The sequence below is a fragment of the Haliotis cracherodii genome, unplaced genomic scaffold, assembly GCF_022045235.1.
Source record: "Haliotis cracherodii isolate W230 unplaced genomic scaffold, xgHalCrac1.p SCAF_2, whole genome shotgun sequence".
Classification (NCBI taxonomy): domain Eukaryota; kingdom Metazoa; phylum Mollusca; class Gastropoda; order Lepetellida; family Haliotidae; genus Haliotis; species Haliotis cracherodii.
In genome coordinates, this window is record NW_027266275.1 from 63,619,618 (window position 1) to 63,638,492 (window position 18,875).

Consider the following 18,875-nt stretch of genomic DNA (forward strand, 5'->3'; position numbering starts at 1 on the left):
TCCTTTTCCGAGTACCGGAAGCTAAACACAACACTCCCAGTTTCGCACCAAATGTCACCTACTTGAAAATAACTGTGGTCACATTCAGCATAAGTCATCATGTTGAAAAAGACAGTACTAAATATAGAAAAACATGGTCAGTTTTACTAACTGGATGGATGTACATTTGAAAGACATAAAAATCTTACAGAATATCCTCCAATCACAGCCTGCAGATATCTCTCGATCTGTACTGAAGGCTCCCTACGAAAACCGCACTCTCCAAACTGGTACTGATTTGGTGTAGTAGAACCTCCAGTCATCTTAAGTTGGCTTCAATTAGATTAAGGCAGTATGCAAACATGCACAGAAATAATTCAGTTCACAGTTTTTATGTTTTAATTGCAAAAATAATCAATGTACAAAATATGTATTGCCACATCCCATATATTCACAGTAATTAATGTCTAGAAGAAATTCTTTATGATAGTTGTCACTGCCTTGGCCCACATTGGCACATGTCTGTCTTTCCGCTTGAAGAGATCTGAGGTCACTAGGTTCGAGGATTGGTACAGTCTGACATGCTCCTGAAAAGTACAAGGGAAACAAGATTATGACATTAGTGGTGGCACATGGTCCTGTCTGACCTGTGTGACCTGTGAAGATCTGGGGTAGAGTAGGTCTTCAGCATCCCATGCTCCTCATAATAGGTGACTATGCATGTTGTAAGGGGCGACTTACAGGATCAGGTGATCAAGCTCACTGACTTGGTTGATACATGTCATGATGCTCATGATATCAACCACTGGATTGTCTGGTCCAGGCTCCAATATTTACAGACTACCATCATATAGATGGAATACTGCTGAGTGCGACGTTAAACAACAAACAAACAAATATGGTCCTATGTACAGCACACTCGATACAAATGAAGAACATTTAAACAAGTAGGTAGGAGGGTGACCATGTTTTCCAAGCTTAAGTCTTGAGAGTGCCTAGGGCTTTGCCTCTGACCCACACTGAAGCACATGTCACATTTGGTGTCTCCTTAGGCAAGAGACTTCGATGGAGATGTGCCTCTGTTTACCCAGTATGATTTGTTTGTTTTTGTTTTTTTGGTTAATGCCGCACTTAGCAATATTCCAGCTATATGACGGCGGTCTGTAAAATAATAGAGTCTGGACCAGACAATCCAGTGATCGACATAATGAGCATCGATCCACGCAATTGGGATCATTGACATGTATCAACCAAGTCAGCGAGCCTGACCACCCGATCCCGTTAGTTGCCTTTTACGACAAGCATAGTCGCCTTTTACGGCAAGCATGGGTTGCTGAAGACCTATTCTACCCCGGATCTTCACGGGTCTTACCCAGTATGAACGGTACCTGGTAGAATAAGACGGTAATGTGATTGTAACCCTTCTACTGCCTCATAATAAGGCAACATGTGCATCCCAGGAGGACTTTTAGCTTGCTTCAACGGATAAATTTGATGCAGTTTTTATAAATACACATTAATATTATTGCATGCAATTGAACTATAGTATCTTGACAACAGCATGAACTCTGCCATGAACCAATGAATATTGACTGTCAGATCAGATTTTGCCTTTAAACAGCAGCAAGCAAATTATTTAATCAAGATGCTTATTAAGAAATACACACAAAGAACATTCACAAAAGTTGCAGGGCTAGGTAACTAGTGTTATACAAGCATGTTTAATACTCTCTGTGTGTAATGTTTCATACTATCTGTGGCTAATGTTAAATAGCGTGAATGCAACCATGACAACTTGCCCTGCCCATACAACTGGAAGTAACGAGATTCCTGTGCAGGTAATTGGACACTGCGTAGTGGGGTAAAGGTATGTACAAAGTTGGTGAGTTGCCAACTGTGCACTCCAATGTCCCGTGACATCATAAGAACCTACTCCACTTAGGTTAGTGTAAGAAGTAGCAGCAGGCCTTGTGTTTCAAAATATCAGTCAATTTCAACATGATAGACTGAATTACCTCTACAAAGTAGGATTAACTATGATTAATAATAATTTATAATAATTAATGATAATGAATGATAATTAAGGATAATTAATAATAATTAATAACAACAATAATAAAAAAAATGGGCCATTATATCGTGCATATTTCCACACAACTCAGGGGCATGCTCAAAGCGTTATTATTACCCTGGTCACTGGATCAGTGTACACTCAACAATCATTTTCAGCTCCTTGGGGAGTATACAACTCAAGCTGACTGTCAGGTGCAAGATGGCTAACAACCACCTTGATAGCTCATCCCACCGGGTACCCACTCACTGCTGGGTGAACAGAGGCACATTTTGAACAAAGTCACTTGCCCAAGGAGACGCCACATGAGTTACATGTGCTTCAGTGTGGGGCAGGAACGAAGCCCTAGAAACTCTCAGGAGCCGAAATGCCGAAACGAAGTCACCCATCCAAGGACTCTCCGCGACCAATGTTGTTTAACTTCACCTGATTTGTGAGCTGTGTGCTGTGTATAGGATCACATGCCATCACTGGTACATAGAGAAGCTTATCCGGTGTCTTTTGATATCAAATATATCAATATTGGTCAATATAAGTTTAAACTTCTGAATAATTCCTTGTGGCCTAACTGTACTGCTAGCATTTTTATTTTTGAAACAACAGATTTGGTAGCAGCTAATGGAAAGCCTTGCCATGCTGTACAGATGATGTCTGATATGTAACCCATCTTATACTAAGGCTGGGATGATACACCAACTGTGCCATCCGATACGTATCACGATACTTGTATGTGCTCTTATCTGTGGTGCGTAAACCATGTTTTTCATAGACAGGATAATCAAAATACCTAGCACACTGACGATTTACAGCTGGCAGTGTCAAGTATGGCACAATGGATGAAAATATTTACCTTTTCACTACTATTTTTCACTACTAATAAGGATTTGGAACATTAAAGTAAACATTTAAGGTATGAAACAAATATTTGTTATTTAGTGTGCGACTTTGAACGATACTTGTATCGGGAAGTAAAATATTGCAATCCACCACTCACCTCACGTAGCTGTTCCCGCAAGTGTTTGTTCTCCGTGACAACAGCCAGCTGACACTCTAGGTCTCGATACACTGACCTGTACCCTGCAGCACACAGAACACAGTGACAACAGACAATTGGGGGACAGGGTCTTTCAAACTCATTGAACTTGAGGTGTACATGATTACAGTTCATCTTGATAGATCCTGTACACCATGTGATTGACATGATTTGAACATGAATATTATATGCAAGTTCATAAGTTATGTGATTAATTTGAGTGATACATCATTGTGTGACAATTAGGTACACATTGTCAGAATGGTATACAAATTGATTTGAGTTCATATTTCTAAGATGTGACATCCTATCAAAGTTTCAAATGCAATGGGGTTTTTTTTGTAAAAGAAGGCCACAAACTAATCAAAGTCTTATAACTAAATTTCATGTTCAAGAAACTGCCAGGTTCCTTATGTTAAAGTAGGAGGGGTGAAACGATACGATACGTATCACGATACATAGGTCATAAAACAATACGTATCCCGATACACATTTACGTCAAATTGCATGGAAACTTCTTGACAATCAATATTTCCGAGCAGCTTCTAAAGGAAAAGCTATCTATAGACACATGTTCGCAAGGGCTATTTTTAGTATTAATGAACTGGAAATGCTAATTACAACACATTTTGATCTATCTGACTGACCAAAACACCAGGGGTCATTAAACGAGTTGTAAGTAATATGTTTCAGCAAGTATATGTCTTGTATCAATACAGAGAAAAATGTATTGTATATTGTATTGTCACATGAAAACTCAAGATGCACCGGTGCACCGATGTACCGTTTCAGGATGATAAAGTAGCCTACCAAAGTTTGGAGAGCCAATGAAGGTGAGGCTGGGGAGGCTCTCTCCAGGAAGGTAATACCACAAGCCTTTCACATGGAAGGTCCACTTGTCTCGGAAGTACTCGAACATCTGGATTCTCCGTGTCTGACCATACCAAACCAAGCTCTTGAAGAACTGGTTGGCTATGTGCACATATGCTGTCGGAATAGATCCAGCAATCCCCTTGGCACCGAAGAAACCATTCACCTTTGCACAAAGGGTTTGAAATGAAAGCAAATATGTCAGTGTAAGCACAGACAGTACATGACAACATAATTTATCATACCTCGAGGACAGAATGATGACATCTGATTGGTCCATGTGATCTTGAAAGAATACGGTGTAATCCGCCTTGGAGTTTAATAATCTTATACCACGCTTCAAAGCAAAAAGCCGGACGCTTTTCAATGGAATGGAATGTCAATGGAAGTCACTTGACATACCACAAGTTAACCTCAGCTCAATCAAACTGCTGTTTTCTATCAATTTTAAATTTCTGTTAATTCTTTTACAATGTCACATTAAAACATGTCGGTAAGTTAATTTCTTGTAGAAGGATCACTAGGGGTACATGTGATTTTATGCATCCCTTGTTAGGTTTTATATATAATAACCCATATATATAAAACCTAACGCAGGACATAAAACCTCATGTACCCCTTGTGACCCAGCTACAACTTATAATGTCAGAGTCAGCACAGACTGAGTTCATGACAGCACAATATGTCAGTGTCAGCTCTGAGTATATATGACAACATAATGACTGCAAATGTCAAGACAAAGATAATCATGGATTCTTGAGACCTTTTCAAGACAACATTATCAATATTAAAGCTTTTTTTAAGACTTGTGCAAACATTAAATTGATGATGTACCTCTGGTGATGCCATTAGAATGCCATACTTGGCATACGACTCCTGCAGAATTACATTCATGTAGTGATCGGTCAGGTTGAAGTAGCCAGAGGCAAGGAGAATCTCATCTCCTTGAGATGCAGATCGGAACAATTTCAAAGTGATGTTCTCATCATGTGTGATCCCAAACGGCCCCATCTGTATCAGTGGGTACACCAATGTGTCATAGCCAGATGAACTGTCTTCACTGTCCTCACTATGTGTGCGATCACTACTACGACTTTCATCTTCCATATTCCATGTTTCTTCCATTGCTGAAGTAAGCACATTTTGAATTTGTTTCCGTGCTCTCCTCTTAAATCTACTACCATCATCTTTATCTGGAACCAGAAAACCGATGCATGATACAACAGTGAATGATTATGATGGCTGCTGATGACATACTGCACTTACCACTGGGTGATGGTAGCAGCTTTGTAAGTATTTGAGCCCCCCCACCCCCCAAAATAAAGAAAAAATTATGACATAAATAAAAACATTTTACAAGCATGCTATCCACCCCAGCTAACATAAGGAATTTAGATTTTGATCTGACATCAAACTTTTGGATTGCTTTAAAACTAGATTACAGTTACCATGGTTACCCTTTTAAACAGATGTCCATCATACTGTCTGTTAAACACATGACTAACATTTCACCATCAGACTTAGGTCAGCTGTGATTGTGCAGATATAGAGGCCTCACCTGTAAATGGATGTACAGATTCATCATCTGGAAGTGTTAGGGTGTTGTCATGCTTCATCTTCAAGGAAAAGTTGCCCACTGTCTTCACCAGATTGTCAAAGAAGTCTGCTAGAGACTTACTGTCATTGAACAACACATATCTGTCTTGTCTATTGGTGAAGTAGTTGTCACTCAGATTTGCCCTGAAATTAGATTTGCGTTCTTCTTTATCAAAAGAGCTGAAAGGAACTCATACCATTGTCAATGCAGTTTGTGCTCTGAGTATTAATCCAAGCAAGATACCAAAGGAGGAGTGTTGGGGCACTAGCCTGGAACACTATACTTAAGTCATGCTGTGAATGTTGTTTCAAGTTTCAGTCAGAATTATTCAAACCATACCACAGAAACCTGTAAAGACATAGGGGCATGATGACACACAATCATCCAAGTCATAGGGCATGACGACACACAATCATCCAAGTCATAGGGGCATGATGACAAACAATCACCCAAGTCATAGGGCATGATGACACACAATCATCCAAGTCATAGGGCATGATGACACACAATCATCCAAGTCATAGGGGCATGGTGACACACAATCATCCAAGTCATAGGGCATGGTGACACACAATCATCCAAGTCATAGGGGCATGATGACACACAATCATCCAATCATAGGGGCATGATGACACAGTCATCCAAGTCATAGGGCATGATGACACACAATCATCCAAGTCATAGGGCATGATGACACACAATCATCCAAGTCATAGGGCATGATGACACACAATCATCCAAGTCATAGGGGCATGATGACACACAATCATCCAATCATAGGGGCATGATGACACAGTCATCCAAGTCATAGGGGCATGATGACACACAATCATCCAAGTCATGTAAACAGACTGCCATATCACTTAGCGTTAACATGACAACAAATGGTTTGTTAATCAATCAAACATAATAAACAAGCCTTTCACATACTTCAAAAGGTCTTAATAGTAACTATACCCTGTGAACTATAACATACCCGCTAATGATAACACTGTCATCAAACAGGTACACTTTTAGGTGGGTCAATCCAATGGTTTCGTTAAATCTTTCCGGCACTACTCGTTTCAGCAAGCCCCTCAGATCTGGAGTGTGGTATAATGATACGTCCATACTGGAAGGGAAGTCTTTTAGAAGCGACTGTAACATAGTTCTCGAACTGGCAGTCTTCCCCCGTGACCCTCGGGTGTAGTCCAACAGTATGTTCACCTTCATGTCACAATTTCCATCTTTCCTGGCATTTTCACATGCCTCTCTGACACAACCAACCTGGAAACATTGGCAGTTTCTTCTGACATTACTCCCTTTCAATGTAATACATCATGTACATGGTAACATACCACTCAAAGAAAGTTAAAGATGACCCGATTCATTCATATCACTTAGTTAGTGAGTTTGGTTTAACGCCGCTCTGAACAGTATACCACAGCGTGTCAGCTTAATGTGGGAGGTAAGCCTGAAGTGATGCAGGTCTCAGATGTTTACCACTTTGGTGAAACCCACAACCACGGGTATGGTGATGACCAACCTAGAAACATGTTTGTTTGTTTGTTGTTGAACGCCGCACTCAGCAATATTCCAGCTATATGACGGCAGTCACCTAGAAACATAATTGTTGTGAACCGAGATTCGAACCCATGATCAAAAGTTTCTCACTTGCCCAAGGGACGCAACTCTGCAGTTGGCACCATAGTTCACATGTAGTTTATCATGCCATATTTAACAAAGAAGGTTGTATTTGTTTGTTTGTTGTTTGACGCCGCACTCAGCAATATTCCAGCTATATGACGGCGGTCTGTAAAATAATCGAGTCTGGACAAGACAATACAGTGATTGACATCATGAGCATCGATCCATGCAATTCCTGTTAGTCGCCTTTTACGACAAGCATAGTCGCCTTTTACGGCAAGCATGGGTTGCTGAAGACCTATTCTACCCCGGATCTTCACGGGTCAAAGAAGGTTGTAAGACAAATAAACAAAACAAAATGTCCAGTGGTTTTGGAGACAAGGATTTTGGCATGACTCAAGGTAATCACAAGAAGAAGACATTCAACGTGTTACAGTGTCAAGTTTACGTATGGACAGACTTACAAACAACACATGATGACAATTTAAAGATGACAGATCAATGATTGGTAAGCAATTCCCAGATGTTAAGACATGTAAGGTGAATAAACAAATATTCACGAATCTGAATCTAGATGCAAGTTAACTGACCACATATTAGTACATTTATCCTTAATCATGTTATTTCAAGCTCCTTCTCAGCATGTGACACCTTCGTTACACTCTCAGTAACATTGATGCCACCAGTGTGGGTGAGGCCATTACAAGAATCTTGGAATCTGCCCTCTAACCCCAAATGTAGTCACGATTATACTTTTGTTCATGTCTTTGGGAACTCCATCATAGTGAATTTTGAAAAGGTTTATGACTGACCGTATTTCCCAGACAAATTTAACCTTTTGTTTGTTTGATCAGATTGGTTCGAGATTGCAGGTGAATTGAAAATCAACCAACTTCTCCCTTACATTCTTACTATACCAATTACATGATAGTTGTAATGAAACAGAAATTCAAATCGACAAACAAAGAAAATACTGAATCTGGGGTAAGAGTATTCGGCGTCACAGCAGTCATTACATGTTTATAAACATAATGGTCAGTCAGATGTGAGTGTAACCCCAAGCATGGCTGTGTCCGCCTATCACAGTGGGGAGCTTGATGTTATTTGTGTGCTTATTGTACTTTCATGAAAACTACTTACAAGGTCATGTTCTAGCTGACCAGTTCCAAGATAGAGTGATGCTATTGTTATCCTTTTTCTGGCTTTCCTTGCTTTGATCTGGAAAAAAACAACATCTAGCATGAACTAAATGGGCAGGAAAGTAGGTACAGGAGTGAATGTGGTTGTATGCCAGATAGCAACATTAAGCACAGCCACATCATGGCAGCCAGCAGACAATGTTTCTGGACAAGTCAACCAGTGGTTGATAGGATGGGCAACAGTCACCAATATTGGGGTACTTTGGGGTTCTTATGACAAGCATGGGGTACTGAAGACCTCTGCTGGCCTGGAATCCTAGCAGAGAACCCACAAGCCAAATATTCTCCTCATTTGCATTCTCCATTTATCCGTGGTTGCAGTTTCAGCAGCATGTGAACAAACTGGGCACTGGCACTTCTTCATTAGAGAGGATGGAAAATGTGATTGTCTTTTTTCTTTGAAAGGGGAAATAATAAAATATATATTCATAACTTTATCCTGGACATTATGATTGTCGAATAGCTCACAAAAAACATTTGTCTCCACACAACATTAATTAGAATCCATTATGGTTTTGCCATGGACATGAAGTATGCTACACAATTTCTACCTGTTTTGGCTGAACAAATAATGTACTTGGGTGTAATATGTGTATGTCTTGAACAATAATTGGGGAAAAATAATCATGAGACTGTAACTGTGGACAATCCTTCGTCATTGAAACATCCTGCTCCATCAACAGTAAATCAGCCATATTGGACGATATCAGCAACTGCCCCAATCACATATCAAAGGAAAACATCCAAATCCTCTCCAACAACCTCCATGACTTCATTAAAAGAAAACTAACAGAAGCAGACCACATTTGTCGTCACAAGCCATCAATCAACATAGACCAAGGCTATTTCATCCCATCGCCTACTATGAACTCATTAAGCAATATTCACCCCACCTATGTACACTTAATCCTGTTTAAGTGGCTGCCTCATTATGTGTTCTCTGTCCATCATGTTGTCACAGCATTATCCTTCTGTTGTCATTATTTACCCTACTTATGTTAATCTCTCTCATGTTGGCAGTTGTTGTTACTGTAAATCTTCCACCTGCTATATGCATTCTGTACCATGTTCATTTTTCAGCCTTGCTTGATAATAAATTATTTAAGTTGTTTGAGAGGCATTACTTAGATGCTGACAGATGACAAAGTGGAGATAATTTATGGATAACAACTTCTTTATGTACTGTAAAGACGACGTTTAGGTAGAGATCCTTATACAGTCAAGTCCCGTTAATCCGACATTGTTGGTTGCATATGATTATGTCTGATTAATGAGTATGTCGGATAAACGAAATTAGGTAGTATCGACATTCGTGATCGAAAATTGGACAACTATATGATACATAACGATTCAAACATGTTGTAATAAAAATAGGAAATATTTATACTGTTGTGTTACATTGTTAGCGGAATATGTTTTCTAATCATGTAACCTCTAAAGTTTAACACAAAACTACTGTTACTGACTGCATGGCTGATTAAAAATACTGATACAGTGTTCTAGCGGGCAGATGACCACGGAGTACACTGATCACTTAGTCGATTTAACAAGACTGAATTAAGAGTGATTTCAGAAATTAATTGCAAATTAGGTGTGTTGGAAGCGGAGTGTGAGACTGTCGGACTAACAGGTCTAAATAGCACTGATTTAATTGGTTCCCATCATTTGTGTCGGATAAAGCTGATTGTCGGATTGAGTTTCGGATTAACAAGACTTGACAGTACAAGGATTGTTTGATAGGCATTAGTTAGAAGTCGACAGATGACTAAGTAGACACAATTTATGGAAAACAACTTCTTCAAGCTTGACAACGGTATAAGGATCTGTACCTAAACATTGCCTTCACAGTAATAAAAGAAGTTGTTATCCATTAATTGTGTCTTCTTTGCATGACAATGGCATAAGGATCTATACCGAAACATCGCCTTTACAGTAAATAAAGAAGTTATTATCCATAAATGTGTCTACTTTGTCATCCGTCAACTTCAAAGTAATGATTATCAAAAAATTAATTTAACACAAAATAAACTAACAATGTAACCAGCCTGCTTGCAGTACCTACTCTGCCTCATACAGGAACAGATCAGTGAAGATCTGGGGTAGAATAGGTCTTCAGCAACCCATGCTTGCCGTAAAAGGTGACTAAAGGGTGGTCAGGTTCCTGGACTTGGCTGATGCATGTCATCATAACACAATTGCATGGATCGATGCTCATGATGTCAATCACTGTATTGTCTGGTCCAGACTCGATTATTTACTGACTGCTGTCATATAGCTGGTATATTCCTGAGTGCAGCATTAAACATCAAACAAACAAAACATACAGAAACACATAGTGTAGCAGTTGGTCATATAGAGTCATGATCATTACATGAATTTTTCATTGCTCTGGCTTTTACATAGTGTCTTTTTGTGGGAATATAATTTCTCATGGAAACTTCAGAAAATATTTCTAGATAACCATCAGTAATATGCAGCGATAATAATTTTGCAACATACCCTCCAGAAACACATATAGTGAAAGATTCACCTTCAGAACTTCATAGAACTGTGTTGGTTCAGTGATGACCAAAACCTGATCGCCTTTCACCCTGTAACAAGGGGTGAACTTGCCCATCCACCCAAAATAGTCAAACACATGTGGTCTTGTAGAACACTGTCTGTGAGTTGCTCGTGCTGTGCGTTGCAAAGGGTCACTGACTCCTGTATGGCTATTGTTGCACTGATATGTTGTTGCAAACCTGAATAAATACATTTGAATACCTTTAAGATATCTAAAAATAGAAAACCAAGCAACATTTTCTAACCAAAACAATTCATAACCCTGCATTTTGTAGATAATATTATAAATATAAATAGAAAAATGACTGTTGATATTCAGATAACCACTTCATAAAGCGGTAGCAGTGCAAATTTTGTTTGTTGTTCGTGGTAATTTTGCCCTTAATTTTTATATTTCATAACAATAAACAATATTAAACAGTTTCAAAACTTTCTGAATATCTGGTCTCAATTTTGAAATAAAAATTCCTGCTTAAGTGCTTTCAATCAGTAATTTTACTCCAGATAAAACTGGCGTGGCAACATAAGTAGTTTCTATTATTAAATACAATAGCGAAATCCCTATTCCCTATATCCCTATACCTCAGATGTGCACCCCATGTAAGTAAATATGAATGAATAGGTCCACGGTTGGAACGATATTGTATTTTGTATTGTTTGTTTAAGACTATTATCATGATTATCAATATATCTATGTACCGGTGAATCGTGACATCCCTAAAGCAACCATAAAACATAAATCTGGAATAAAGTAGTTTACTATGACCTACAACATTTTTTCACATATCGATAGAGAAATATTTATCTACACACTTCGCAGCTAGGTCAAGGTGACAACTTGAACAAAATAGCAGCTATTAGAATTGTACTTTATGTAAAATGCTTTGACTAATCTCCATCAAAATGTTTCCAGTGTTTGAGACTGCCAGGGAGGACTAGATCATACACCCATGTTTGATTAACATTTGTACCATTTCCCTATAATATATTGGACAGTTTTCAAGTCTTAGGAAATGTTCGCCCACAAATCAAACGTTAATGCAAGAAATATGAGCGACCTAATAACGGTGGCAAAATTTATTACTTGTTTTTAGAATCAGAATCATCATCGCTTGACTCTACGTTCAACTTTAACATAAAAGCAACCATGAACCTTGAAACTGCGTTATAATGTCTATTTTTCCAAGTCAACAGCAGACGAAAGGCATGTTTTTCCGCCATGTTGATATAGGTTTATGTAAAATATCAATTGGAAACAACAACGGAATATTAACTTGTGTATGTAGTATTTAACGTGTATATATAATGTAATGCACTATGGGACGTTTTCCACATTGAATTACTTAGTTTTTCAGGGTTTTTTCCCCGGTAAACAATCTTTATTAATACTAATAATCCTTTGTATTTTCCGTTTCTTATTTTCTACGAAACCGTGTCTCAGAAACGAGGCAGTAACCAAGGACGTGGCATAGCAACTTGCCATAGCAACTCAGCTTGGCCGCCATTCCTGTCAACAACGTCCTGTCTGGGAACGCTCTGCGATACAAGAGGCGAGGCAAGGAGTTAAAACTGGCATATCGATGGATCCTTGTTAGCTTGAAGTCGCCTCTATATAAATCAGCGAGGCTTTAACCAGACAATTTGCAATCATGGCAAGCGAGCTTGAACTCAACGACACTCGTGTCGAATTCATAGCGGACTATGTTTTGAAAACTATGAAACTGAAGCCTGATAAATGGATGAAAATGTATAACATCGACGAAGTGAAGCAACAGTTTCTAGACTACTTTGAAAAACCAGATCTTGCATCACTTATTATATCTTTGAGCAGCTCTGGGACACTTTCTGTTGGGTTTGAATGGCCATTAAGTCCCAAAGGGAAAGCCTGTTACTTTGTGAAAAAAGCGAGGGAGCCAATCCAAAAGGACACACCACTGAGAACAGCGTTATTATATGGTGATCTTGCACTTTCACCTCTGGATCAGTTGTCAGCATTTGTGGATGAGGTATGTTATTTCGTTTTACCCCATAAATGTAATTCTTTGCTAAAGAAAAATTCTGGCCAATTTTTCTTTCGACTGACACCATCATTGTCACCATTAGGGGAAAAGGGCACCTGTCAAGATTAAATTGAAACCAAAATATGAAATATATTGAAAATAAAAGTGCTTTCATAAAGTAGCGCTTGTTATAAGATGTGCCGCAGCAGGCTGTATTTCGTAAACAAATATTAAAAACTCTCAACAATGCAGGGCTTATTCAGTGATGTTGCATGTAGAGATGATAGATCACTGAGAGGAGCTTATGCACAGTTGATGACCCCTGCAACTCTGTTGCTAGGCTGATGTCACAGGGCATTGATTCACAAGTGTGTTATGAAACAAAATTTTACAATTTATGTCATAGGGTATTGTCATAGAGTATTGTGTTTATGAACTTTTGTAGTGCTGATTTCTAAAGGTAGGCCACTGTAAGAAAATGTGACAGGAACTGGCATTTAAAACAATCTAATAAAACACGCAATTCAAATCTATATTTCAGGTTCTCGTGCCACTGTTGTCCAATGAACGAAACCACGACCACTGGCCAAAGGTTGTTTCCCATGATGTCACCCGCCATGTACACAGCCTCAAGAGCAATGTGTATGTTGTGTCAGGACAAGCCAAAGGCAAGACATTGCTACCACTGCCGGTTGGAGCTGAGAGAGTGGAAGAGGCAACAGTTGAAGATGAAAAGTGATTATTTTTGTTTTCATATATTAATATGTATGTTTTCATAGGACAAGAGCACCAATTAAATGTATATATTTTGATATGAATAATATATCAGAACCTTGTTGACGTTTTCTTTATTTGCATACAAATGGCCTATTTCAGGGACACTTATGACAGAAACCTAGTCCATGCTATTGAATCTGTGATAATTGAGTGGACACATCAAATCCGAGATGTTCTCAAGAGGGATTCCGCTCAGCCTCTTTTGGAAGGACTTGACCCAACACCATTTGTGGAACTAGACTTCTGGAAGAACAAGGCCACAAACCTTGAGTGTATCTATGAACAGGTAATTGTTTATTCATTTGAAATAATAAATGTTGATGTAACATTAGGCAGTAATACATGATCAGACTTTCAACCCCATCTGCCTATCACCTGTATTGTTCCTAAGTACTGACAGATGAAGAAAGTTACTATGTGTTCTTAGTGCCGTTGTACAAAACCTTAGCGCTACGACTGTCGTAAGTCTATGGGAGTTACAATCACCTTAGCGCTAAGATTGGTTTGTACAAGGGCACCTCTTCTTTACAATGAGACCCGTGAAGATTCTGGGGTAGAATAGGTCTTCAGCAACCCACACTTGCCTCAAAAGGCGACTATGCTTGTCGTAAAAGGCTACTAACGGGATCAGGTGGTCAGGATCGCTGACTTGGTTGATACATGTCATCGATCCCAATTGCGTGGATTGATGCTCATGATGTCAATCACTGGATTGTCTGGTCTAGACTCGATTATTTTACAGACCGCCATCATATAGCTTGAATATTGCTGAGTCTGGCGTTAAACAACAAACAAACAAACTTTACCATGTTTACTTGATGAAATACACCATACCTGTAATCCTATCAGTCACAACAGTTGACAGTCAATATTCATTTATAAAATAATAAAAATGTAATAATTCGTTTTCGCAATTTAATGTGTTTAATCCTAAAAAGTTGACACATGACTGTTATTTTTAGTGTAATGTTAAAATTAGATTGAAACTCATTTCCTTGTAATGGAATGAAATGGTCAGCGTCTATGAACAAATCTCACTTTAATATATTATGGGCTTTTGAAACATATAATTAAAATGATTTTGTAATTGTTGCAGCTGAGGGATCCTAAGGTGAGAAAGATGGCTGAATTGCTTGAAAGAACAAACAGCAGTTACTTCCCTTCCTTCAAGAACATTTTCAGGGATGTTGTGGCAGGTATGTATTATTTTCATTCAACAAATTAGTTAAATTATTTATTGATGTTTATTGAAAATAGTAACTATGTTTGTCGTAAGAGGCGACTAACGGGATCGGGTGGTCAGGCTAGCTGACTTGGTTGATGCATGTCATCGAACCCAATTGCGTGGATTGATGCTCATGATGTCAATCACTGGATTGTCTGGTCCAGACTTGATTATTTACAGACCACCGTCATATAGCTAGAATATTACTAAGTGTGGCGTTAAACAACAAACAGACAAACGAAATGGAAATAGATTACTGTGTTTGATGTTAAGTTTCTTGAAACTAATCTGCATTAATCATATTCAGCTCTGACTGAGGCACAAGACATCAACCTGTACCTGAAGCCTCTGAGACATTACTTTGAGGACCTGGAGCAGGCTGAGTTTGATGAGAGCATCCCCATGCTGGCCCCTCTCTTCCACACCACGTGTCTCGTGTGGGCCAACTCCAAGTACTACAATACTCCAGCCAGGATCATTGTACTCCTGCAGGAGATATGCAACATGGAGATTGAGCTGGTAGGTTCATGAGAAATGTTGCTGTGAATATTATCTCATGAAAGAGATAAGCATTTGAGATTCAGTGAAAATAATTGTTCACAATTATTTATAGAGAGTTTTTGTTTTGACCAGCTTTTGGGTGCTTAATATGTAAATAAGGTAATGACAGTGCAGAGCATGGGAAGTTTGCAGCCTGCAGCGTTAGAAATTGTCACTCGTCCTGTTGCCCTTTCCAAACTGGCCAATAGTTAAGGTATCATGAGGACTAGTAGAAATTTGCCTTTTTTAAGGGTTTTGCTATATGTTATCATTATAAGGACTAGTAGACTAAAATGTTTGTTTCTACCCCCGAGCCTGTAATCAGTTATGCCACTCAGTCATTGGATTAAATTTCAATACAAAGACTGAACAGAAATCTGTCCCCATGATCGCTATAGAAAAAGGCATTTGAAAGACTGGATTGTGCAACGTTTGGCCATATGCCAAGTGGTTTTGTACAAATGTCACTTTACTTGGAACAGTGCCAACAGAATATGCTGGCACCTTTTGAATTGTGAAAAGTTTGAATGATTGCCAGCACAGTGACTTGCATCATTGTATACATACTTCCTTATCATTGAATTGATACCTTGTGTTTGGTTTCGGCAACAAATTGTTGGTGTGTAAAGCCAGTCTTTTTTTTCTATTTCTTTGAGTTTTGGTATGAAACAAGCAAGTTGGTGGGTGAGAAACAAAATAAAGACTCTGAGGATGGTGCCGTTAATTAAGCTTGTCTCATCAATCAGCAGAATCTGTAAACCAACCAAAGTCTTGTCTAATAAGAAGAATGAATTTAGGGACATCTGATTACAATTTACAGGCCCCGCGTGCTGGGAGTCAATTTCCAATACTTGGTTACATATATGATGTCAGTTAAGGCATTTTGTTTTATTCTCAAAATTAAAGTTGAAGGACTATTGTTGCAAAAATTCAGACTAATGAAGAAATAGACGACAATTGTTTATCGTAAAATAAAACACTGCAGGTTGAATAAACAATGAGGGGCGCAGCCCCAAGTGGTTTATTCTCCCTGCAGTGTTTTATTTTACTCCCACTCATCGGGTTTAGTTTGTATATGAGATATCAACATTATGTACACTCTCTTTAAGGATGATGATAAAATGTACAAGCTTTAAAAATATTTGCCAGTATTTAAATAATGATGACTCCCTCAATAGAATCTGACCTTGGTAATGTGGGACAAGTCCATTTTATGCACTGTGGGTATTTCCCGCATATTCTCACAATCCTCACGTCAATTACCTGTACCTTTTCTCCAAATACCGATTGTCATAATCTCTCCCACTTTTGGATGCGATTTTTCGGCAATTGTGTTTATCTGCTTTGCCCAGCTACATCTATGGTGAACAACTCACTAGAGACTTCCTTCTCCAAAATACTGTGTCCAATATATGTCATCAAGTTGCAAGTGCATGTTCGATTCTCCAGAAATGACCTGGTGATAGAACAATGTGTTATCATGAAATAAACCACTCTTTCTTCTTCACTGTTCTTTGCAATTTACAGCACAGCAATCTTAAATTTTCCATGAATTCCATCAGACACACCAGGCTGGACAGTGAGGTGAAATGTCAACACATTGTGTTTCAGGCCAAAAACTTCCTGGAACCTTCTGAGCTGTTCAAGGGGGAGGTTGAGGAGACAGTTGAGAAGGTCTGCAAAGCAAGTAAAGTTCTGCAGAGTTTCCGCAGCACATATGAAGAACACAAGGACAAACTGAAGACCTACTTCCCAGAGGGGGAAGAACCAAGAGAGTGGGAGTTTGCTCCACAACTTGTCTTTGCAAGATTTGACAAATTTGCTGACCGAGTGGAAACTATCAAGGTAACACTGATGTTACAACAAAAAAGTAGCCCTATGGGTTTTTTAAGGTTAGAGTAGGTCCCCAGCAACCGACCGCCTCCGTGGTCTAGTGGTAGAGCGTCCGTCTGGAGAGCGGAAGGCCGGGGTTCGATCCCCGGCCGCGTCATACCAAAAGACGTTAAAAGATGGTACTTGTTGTTACCCTGTCTGGCACTGGGCATTAAGGGGCTAGAACAAGGACTGGTCGGCTCGGAGTCAGTATACTGTGTCTGAGTGGGGTATTCATGTTAAACTGCGGCATGGTATCTCAGTGAGCTAGTGCTATAAATCAGCATCAGCCCGGACTAGTACAAGCAGCCACAAACACATACATGCACGTCGCTGTAAGTGCAATAATCTTGGACGCGACGTTAAACCCCATTTCACCTCACCTCCCAGCAACCTATGCTTGTTATAAGAGGTGACTAAATGGATCAGGTGGTACATTCAGTGATTTGGTTAATATGCATGTCATTGTAACCCGGTCATCTTGGAATGGTGCTCATTATATCAATCACATAATTGTCTGGCCCAAACTCAGTTATTTATATGTCGCCATACAGCTGGAATATTGCTGGGTGCAGCATAACACAACTAACAAAACAAACAAATACAAAATTAACATTTCATTTTAACAGTACAGTAAACTGTGTTTATAACGAACAACTTATAACGAACTGACGGATATAACAAACTTTTGTGGGGTCCTGGCCCTTGCTGTATATATATGTTGTATACGTGTATATGATTTTATAACACATGAAATTAGTGGTCCCTTTGAGTTCGTTATAACCGTTGTTTACTGTATATACGTTTTTTATTTGTAGACCATCTTGATGTTTTGATTCATTTGTTTGTGTTATGTTTTTAGAACATCGGCACTCCTTCCATACACATCACTTTTGTTTCTCATATGCTTACTGTGTTGATTCTTCCAGGAACTCATGGAAACCGCCTTGGAAATGATGAAACTTGAGAAGATTGAGCTTGGCGGCATCAAGGGGAAGTCACTCAGTGCTCAGGTTGTGCAGATCTTTGAAGAGTTCAATGAAGTGTATAAGGTGTTCTCTGACCGCTCCTACGACTGTCTTGACCCCAACAGTCAGGAATTCCTTGACGACTACAACAGTTTCTTAGAGAAAATTGGAGACTTTGACAGAAGACTAGCAACCATAATTTGTCAAGCATATGATGACTGCTCAGGACTGGAGGCCATCTTCAAGGTAATTTGTTTTCTATGAATATGCAACAATTTATATACATATTCTTAGTTTTCTTATAATTTGGTGTTTGTTTGTTGGTATTAGCTGTTTTCGCTTTGTGGAACGGGTCGCAGATCTTCAATAATTTTAATAAATCCACTTTTTCCTGTGTTAGGGGTGTAATTCTGGGTTTGTTTGTTGGTATTAGCTGTTTTCTATTGCAAGATATATTTGCATGCCAGGGCCCCGTTCCACAAAGCCATCTTAGCACTGAGGTGATCGTAACTCCCATTCTTTAACACTGGCTTACAATAGTCCTAGCGCTAAGATC

The 18,875-nt window shown here is 39.0% G+C and overlaps 2 protein-coding genes across 2 annotated transcripts in view; one reads left to right on the forward strand and one right to left on the reverse strand.

The window, feature by feature from the left end:
- Positions 1-427: 427 nt before the first annotated feature.
- On the reverse strand, positions 428-12,158 carry LOC139469404 (CDP-diacylglycerol--glycerol-3-phosphate 3-phosphatidyltransferase, mitochondrial-like). Its single transcript, XM_071251569.1, has 9 exons — positions 12,091-12,158; positions 10,906-11,116; positions 8,317-8,394; positions 6,527-6,816; positions 5,512-5,693; positions 4,788-5,146; positions 3,894-4,119; positions 3,045-3,127; positions 428-566 (listed from the first exon to the last, which is right to left on the reverse strand). The coding sequence occupies exons 1-9, from the start codon at positions 12,156-12,158 to the stop codon at positions 447-449; spliced, it is 1,617 nt and encodes a 538-aa protein (XP_071107670.1). The 3' UTR covers positions 428-446.
- A 284-nt stretch (positions 12,159-12,442) lies between these two features.
- LOC139468342 (dynein beta chain, ciliary-like) overlaps positions 12,443-18,875 on the forward strand; it is a 36,800-nt gene continuing 30,367 nt past the window's right edge. The window contains exons 1-7 of the mRNA XM_071250248.1: positions 12,443-12,943; positions 13,479-13,672; positions 13,814-14,000; positions 14,811-14,910; positions 15,247-15,458; positions 17,091-17,324; positions 18,281-18,565. Of these exons, the coding sequence (XP_071106349.1) occupies positions 12,587-12,943; positions 13,479-13,672; positions 13,814-14,000; positions 14,811-14,910; positions 15,247-15,458; positions 17,091-17,324; positions 18,281-18,565 (1,569 nt within the window). The 5' untranslated portion in view covers positions 12,443-12,586. The remainder of the gene's footprint in view (positions 12,944-13,478; positions 13,673-13,813; positions 14,001-14,810; positions 14,911-15,246; positions 15,459-17,090; positions 17,325-18,280; positions 18,566-18,875) is intronic.